General features: G+C 36.9%; 1 protein-coding gene across 1 annotated transcript; it reads left to right on the plus strand.

Annotated features, from left to right (window-relative positions):
• Positions 1-2,872: 2,872 nt before the first annotated feature.
• On the plus strand, positions 2,873-6,775 carry LOC108775001 (trichohyalin). The gene is made up of 4 exons (XM_018541273.1): positions 2,873-3,653; positions 4,020-5,419; positions 5,602-5,926; positions 5,985-6,775. The coding sequence occupies exons 1-4, from the start codon at positions 2,873-2,875 to the stop codon at positions 6,773-6,775; spliced, it is 3,297 nt and encodes a 1,098-aa protein (XP_018396775.1).
• The last annotated feature ends 1,172 nt before the right edge of the window (positions 6,776-7,947 follow it).

The raw sequence follows: 7,947 nt of genomic DNA on the forward strand, positions 1-7,947 counted from the left end.
GTTTTTTCAAGCCCTACAAAAGTGTCAGTGACGGCATTTTGCTATCTATTAACCGGAACGAGTTAAATGCAACAAAAGGCAAAAAATCATTCTTTTTTCGCCTTTTTTTCAAGTTAACTCGAAAAATATTGATTTTAGGTTAGGGTCTTCGCGAGATGAATTGTAGGGCTTGAAAATACCTACAAAAAGAGAGGTCGCACGTTCAATTACGACCAAAATTGACCGAGTTACAGCGAAAAAACGCAAAATTACCTTCCCCCACCCCTCTATAATTTAGCTCAAGGTCTATGTATACGACAACTCAGAAATAAGCTCTTCTTGACATCCCCAACAAGTCTAACAAAAAATCTCGCGTCTTCGTTCACTTTCCCAAAATCGCCTTTTTTTTGTATAAGATGACTGGCCTAATCAGTAAGGTAATGTAGTGGGAGCCTACTTTAGACGCCTGGGAAGATGTTAGAAAGAAGTTCTATATATGATGAGTCCAGTAGTGGAAGCCGGGACGAAACGCCAACTCGTGATATTCTTCACAATCTCAGCTTCTCTGAGTTTAAAATTATTACTTTAATATTAAATTTTAATATATGTCTTTCAACATATTATTAAGATGTAATATGATGCTATAGGCATAAAAAAATTGGTTAAATTGATTCTCAATTTAACTAAGTGATATTACTGTGGTAGTGAATATGTATGCGTCAAGGCTGAAAATCTATCAGCGTCGCGAGGGTGGACTACATACGCAGTATATAAATTCACATAATAAAATAAACATTAACATCCAGTTTTCAAGACTCGATTAGGCTTTACACTTTCTATGATTTTAAAAATGTATTAAGGTACGATAATCAAAAAGTCAACAGTTTACGAGTTATTTAACATTTTGTGTCCATATGTATCAAAATAAAGTGTAAAATATCTCGAAAACTATTGGTTTTCTGGTATCTCTACCTTAACACTTTTATATGCAAAATAATTAGAGGAATCACGTTATCTAAAAAAAATTATATAATTCCTTTTAAAAAAGTGGAGGTGACCTTCATATCTTTTTAGCTCCTTCACCAAAAAACAATTATTGACATCACATTATGTGCCCCTCGAAACCAAGCAACTTTTGTTTGACACTTTTTCTTCTATTGTCAAAAACAAGCGAGTTATTCAGATGAACTGTTTTAAATGCCCCTCCTAGTATAAAGAATTATTAAAAAATATATGAAGGCATTTTACATCTCAGTAGAAATGTTTCAAGAATAAAATTATTAAAAATCTTGCATAAATTTTAAATACATGTATAAATACATGTATATTATATGCATATAAAATTCTGTTTAATCAGAAAAAGAATTACCGTGCTGTCAATATCTACACCTTCATACAAATCTTCATTCTCAAATTTTACGTGCATTTGTTTGTTCTCGTCATTTCTCAATAGTTTATGTTCAAAATCGATCTCGTTTTCAGGTTGAGTACAATTTCCATATTTTGATTCATTCTTAAAGTATCCGTAATTTTCAGATTCTGTTATTAAATCTTTATACTGAAAAGGAATTTTCAAACTTTTTTGTTGCTCCAACTTATCAAATTCGAAATTATGTTCTGGAATTTTTTCAGAAATTTGCTTAGGAACATCAATTTGTGTTCTTTGTTCAATTTCGCTACCTGGAGCCTTTTGCCAAGGGCTCCAATTCTTCATTCCAGATTTGGATGTAATATTATTTTGCAATTGATCCCATATAGAAGAAGGAAATGTTATTTGAACCCGCGATATTTTCTCATTGTTAATTGAATGCCAAGGAAGTACTAATTCACGTCGTTCTGGTGGTTTTGTAGTTGTTAATTTTGGATTATAAATCTGCAATAATAAAAATGAGTATGACTTGATTGTTGTCGAAACTTTTGTTGTTCATGTATGGTAATTATTTTTATTTTTATGCATTTAAATTAAATGTTCTTTATTACATAATATTGTAAAAAAATTACTGGTTCTTAGCCCTTCAATTGTTCTAGTTTATTTTATTCTTATATATATATATTTGTTTTATTCTCATAGAGCCTTATTATTACTTTTTATTTATATCAGGAGACGCGGTAGCGTCTCCGGCCATGTTCAAAAACTCTGAGACGCTACAAGTCTCTTATCCCGAGCCACCAAAGTCCATTTTTGGGAGGTGCATAACTACTAAAATATAAAAAATTTTGAATTGAACGTCATATGTCCTGAAAGGCGGCATCGCCACGAGTAATTTGAGCCAAAAAAATTTTAAATATTATTATATACTTTAAAATAAATTAATAAATTTGATTACTATTAATGCAATGAATTACACATCAAATAGACTTTCGGTTTGAGGTGAGTGAGAGCAAAGACGTGTTTAATTAGCTTACAGAGGTGAATTAAAGATTGTGGCTGTAGAAAACTTGCCCTACGGGGAGGTTTTTGTTATAGGGACGAGAGTCGATAAATCTAAGAGCTAGGAGAAAAGTAGCTCGCCTCATTAAGAAGCGGGCTAATTATTGAAAGGGAAAGACGAGACAAGGGGAACCTAACCTCAACGGACAAGAGATCCAGGTTATCGGATCAAGGACCCTGGGGGTGGAGTGGCACAAAAGAAAGGATATTGGCACCGAAAAGTGAAAAGGAGAGTAAAGGTGACAGAGGTGCATAGGGGAGCCTTGTAATACGTCATAAAATAATTACGTGAAGGGCAGGCTGGGCGTGCGTGGCGTAGAGATTGAGGTGCGCAGGAGCGAGGTGAAAGGAAGTGACGGTTGGCAAGTGAAGGCGAGCGGGGAGAGAGGAGCGGTCGGTGGGAGTCGGCAAGAATTGGGCAGAGAGAAGAGGATGCGTAAGGCCTGGAAGTGGGAGTGAGGAATGAGTGAGAGGGCAGAGAGGGAGAAAGAAGAAACCTTCCTAGCGCCAGAGGAGTCAAGCAGAAGTAGAGCGGAAAGGTGGGTACGAACGGGGGAGAAGTGGGGAACAAGTTTGAAGGAGAGCGACGACGGAGAAAGGCAGACGGGAAAGAAGAGTGTAGAAAAGGTAGCGGAGAAGAGAGGAAGACCCACGAAGGTGGAGCAGCTGGGAAAGGAGAAAAGGGATAGCAGTATCACGAGTATTCGGAGCTCGTGGTTCTCGAGGAGGGGAAAAGAGTGTGACGAAGAAGATAGTGAAGAAGAACAGCAAAACGAGAAACGCGAGAAGGAAGGTGAGAGAGGGAAATCGTTGGAACAACAAACAAAAACAGAGGAAAAAGAAGTTACAAATATGGAGGAGATGGAAAAAATGATGAAGAGACTACTAAAGCAACAGAAAGAGGATATAGTAAGAGAGATAAAAAGAGAAGTAAAGGAAGAGATAAAAGAAATGAAGAGGCAGTTGAAGATGAAATTTGAGAAATTCAAAGAGGAAGAGAAAGAAAAAAGGAAGAAATTAGAAGGAGAAAATGAAGAACTGAGGGGGAGAGTAAAAGAGATAGAAAAAAGGAGAGAAGATCAAGAGAGAAGAGACAGAAGATTTAACGTAGTAATGAGGGGGGTAGAAGTGGAAGGGGGAAAGGCGAAAGAAGCTGCATTAAGGGTTTTGGAAAAGTTGGGGGGGTTAGATAAAGAAATAAAAATAAGAGAAGTATATAAGATGGGGAATAGAATGAATGAGAGTGTGGTGATTGTGAAATTAAATTATTTAGATAATAAAAAAGAGATCATGATGAAAAAGAATAAATTGATAGGCACGAAAATATATATAGATGATGATATGACTAAAAGGTAGAGAGATAGACAGAAGGAGGTACGGGGGTGGGCAAAGAGAGAGAAAGAGAGAGGTAGATTAGTGAGAGTGGGCTTAGGGAAAGCGTGGATGAATGGTAAAGAGTATGTGTGGAACGAAGAGAGTAAGTGTATGAGAGAAGCGAATTTTTAAAGAAGCGTGCTCGCAGTCGAAAAAGAAAAGAGGGGGGGAAGAAGAGGGAGGGAGGGAGTGAAGAGGGAGAAAGTCGTAGTATAAAAGGGGTATTCTGGAACAGGATTAAAAAGAAAAGATGAAGATTTCTGGGATTTCTTGAAAGATTATGATGTGATTGGATTAACGGAGACATGGGTGGAGGAAGCGGGGTGGAGGAAGTTAAAAGAAAAAATGCCGGAAGGATGGAGGTGGAAATGTCAACCAGCGAGGAGAGAGAAGAAAAAGGGGAGAGCGATGGGAGGAACAATAACGGGGGTACGAAAAAAAATAGAAGAAAGAAATGGAAGTGAAGAGGATGTAGAGGGTATACAGCAAAGGGAGGTTACTATAGACAAGGAGAGGTGGAGAATCATAACGGTATATAATAGAGAGGGGAGTAAGGACGCGCTAGATAGATTGAGAAAGGTGATAGTAGAGAGGGAAAAAGGAAACATGTTAATAGCGGGAGATTTTAATGCCAGAACTGGTAGGGAGGGGGGATGTTGTGTAAAAAGTGGGGAAGAAGAAGGAGGAAAAGGCAAAGAGCGGAGGTCGAGAGATGGAGTGATAAATAAACAGGGATATGAGCTGATTAAGGCAGTGGAGGAAAGGGGGTGGATGATACTAAATGGGAGGAAAAGGGGGGATGAAGAGGGAGAGTGGACGTACGAAAAAGCGGGTGGGAGATCAGTGATTGACTATGGGATTACAAACTTGGAGGCAGAAGAGAAAATTAGGTCTTTCAAAATAGGATGCAGGAGAGAATCAGATCACTACCCAATAATGATAGAGTTAGGAAAGGAATATATAAGGGAGGAGAGGAAACAAAAGAGGGAGGCAGAGATGATACAGGATTGGTCAAACGAGGGAGTAGAATATTTTAGGAGTAATATAGAGAAGATAGAATGGGAAAAGGAGGATGTGAAAGGAGGATGGGAAGAATTGGAAGAAGGAGTGAAAAGAGCGGTTAAAATGAAGAGGAGAGGGGGAAGAAAAGGGGTAGGATGGGTTCTATGGTGGGACAAGGAGTGTAGGGAGAAAAAGAAAGAGGTGAATAGGGCAGGGAGAAAATATAGAAGGAGAAAGATGGGATATAATGAGTTTGTAGTAAAGAGACGGGAATACAGAGAATTATGTGAAAAGAAAGAAGCAGAACAGAGGAGATTGGAGGAGGGAGAGATAAAAAAGATAACAACAGAAGCGCAGGCATGGAAATTTATTAATAGAGGAAGGAAGAAGAGGGAAGGAGTAAGTAATGAGATTAAAATGCAGGAATGGGAAGAGTATTTTATGAAAGCGTTAGAAGGAGTTAAAGAGAGAAGTGTAGGAGAAGGAGAAGAGGAGGGACGGAGAGTGGGGAGAAAGGATGAAGAAGGAATAAGCCGAGAGGAAGTAAACATAGAAATAGAAAGATTAAAGAAGGGTAAGGCGGCAGGGATAGATGGAATAAGAAATGAAGCATGGATGAAGGGGGGAGATAAAGTAGGTAAAAAGTTGGAAGAGATATATAGGAAAATATAGGAAGGGGAGGGTTTCCCGGACAAATGGAGAACAGGAGTGGTAGTTCCAATATGGAAAAGGGGGGACAAAAATGTGACAGAAAATTATAGGGGGGTTACGTTAACGAGCACCGCGTATAAGATATATGCGAATATTCTCAATAGAAGGGTGAGGAAAGAGTTGGACGAAAAAAAGGATGGGGTAGGACTCAAGCAAGATTTATAAAGGGAAGAGGAACAATAGAAAACATAAAGATCTTAAAACACATAGTAGGAAGAAGATTGAAAGAAAAGAAAAAGGTGTGGGCTTTCTTTATAGATTTAAAAGGTGCGTTTGATAAAATAGATAGGAGGGTGCTATGGGAAATGATGAGGAGAAGAGGGATAAGTGAGATACTGATAGAAAGAGTGAGGGAGATTTATGAGGAAACAAGATGCGTGGTAAGAGTAGGGGAGGAGGTTTCGGCGGAATTCGGCGGTAGAAAAAGGGGTAAGGCAAGGGTGTCCTCTGAGTCCAACTCTTTTTAATATTTATATTGCGGATATAGAAGAAGAACTAAGGAAGGGGAGAGGAGGAGTGAAAGTGGGAGGGGAGTCGATAGAATATGCTGACGATATTGTGGTTGTGGCGGAAGAAGAAGAAGGATTAAGGGAGATGATAAGAACAATACAAAAGTATTTAAAAGAGAAGAAACTAGAATTGAGCCCAGAAAAATCAAAAGTTATGGTATTTAGAGAAAAAGGGAGAAAGGAGAAAGAAAGGTACTGGTGGTGGGGCAGGGAGAGGATAGAAGAGGTCAAGGAATATAAATATCTGGGATACTGGGTGACAAGATATGGGGGGGATAGGAAGCATGTGAAGGATAGGATAAGGAAAGTAAGAGTAGCTATGGGGTGGGTGTGGAGCTATGAGGAAAGAAAGTTCAAGGGGGACATAAGATGGAGATTAAAATTATTTGATAGCATAGTGAAAGGAATATTATTGTATGGGGTGGAGATATGGGGATATAAAGAATGGAAAGAAGTAGAGGCATTACAAGAAAAATATTTGAGGTGGATTTTAGGGGTAAACAGCTGGACTCCGGGATATATTGTGAGGGAGGAATTGAAAAGAAAAAAAATGAGAGTGGAGACTGGGTGGAGAGCGGGAAAGTTTGAAGAGCGGTTACAGGAAGGAAAGGGAGGGGAAATAGGAAAAGAAAGTATGTTAGAACGAAGGAAAGATGAAAGAGAAAAACGAACAGAAAATTGGACAAAAGAAAGTTTAGAGAGGAGGGAGTATATGTGGAGAGGAGGAGTAAGTGAGGAAGCACTAAATTTATGGGGAGCAGCAAAATAGGAGCAATTGAGAGAGAGAGATAAAGAAGTAGACGCACAGCAAAGGGGGGAAGAGGTTAAAAATTCAAGGTCCTGCAAAAATTATTTAAAAGTAATAGAAATTCCAGAATACCTAAGGACTAATAAAAAGAGAGAGGGAAAGAAAGTACAAATGATTGCGAGGTGGAGATGTGGGAACGAAGAAAGAGGAAATATGTACTGGATGAATGAAGTGGAGAGAGAATGTAGAATATGTCGAAAAGAGAGAGAGGATATAAAACACTTGAAAGAAGAGTGTCAGTCAGTATGAATGGATGAAAATGATAGAGGTAGTAAGAAGGGAGAGAAAGGGAAGGAAGCAGTGTTGAAGAATGTTTAGCCGGTATGAAGGGAAATAATGTAGAGAGAGTGAAAAGTGGTATGAATGAGAAGTAGGAAATAAGTTAACTATATCTTGATGTAAACAATTGTATTGTGAATTGTAAAATAGAAGTCCGTGTAATCACAAGTGTGAGCACGCAATAAATCTATCTATCTATCTAATTACATATCAAATAAGTGAATAAAATATGTTTAATAATTTTTTAATAATTGCTTGTAATTCCTCAATTTTGTCGAAAAATATATACATATATTGTATTTTACTTAAAAATTTAAAATTTTGACAATTAGTACAAGCTAACATTTATGTCTTCGTATTATACTGATGTCGTATGGTACTGATGTCTTCGTATTGTTTTTGTTAATATCAATATAATGATAATAATGATAACTTATTTTTTAAATAATGTTGTATATACTTTCCACAGAAAAAGCTTACACATAATTTTTAAAAGTTTTAGCGATGTATAATTAATAAATAATGTTTCAAGAATAAATGACAGATATTTTTATGGAGATAACACACATTTTCAGTCTTCATTTAATAAATTACATATCTCTACAGTTTGATTATATCACATCTGGTCGTAAATTAACATTACAACGTATAATAATTTTAAATAAGAAAAACTTCTGTATAAATAAAATATAAACTTGTAAAGAAAAGGGCACTAGAAATCAAGCGCAGATAACTTTACGCAAATGCTAATATATGTATAACAAACAAAACTTTTTTATAATAATAATTGTGCTAATTATTATAATACAAATTTTTTATTACTATCACAATTATTATAATAAAAAAATTTTGTT

The sequence above is a fragment of the Cyphomyrmex costatus genome, unplaced genomic scaffold (genome assembly GCF_001594065.2).
Source record: "Cyphomyrmex costatus isolate MS0001 unplaced genomic scaffold, Ccosl1.0 scaffold2806, whole genome shotgun sequence".
Taxonomy (NCBI): Eukaryota; Metazoa; Arthropoda; class Insecta; order Hymenoptera; family Formicidae; genus Cyphomyrmex; species Cyphomyrmex costatus.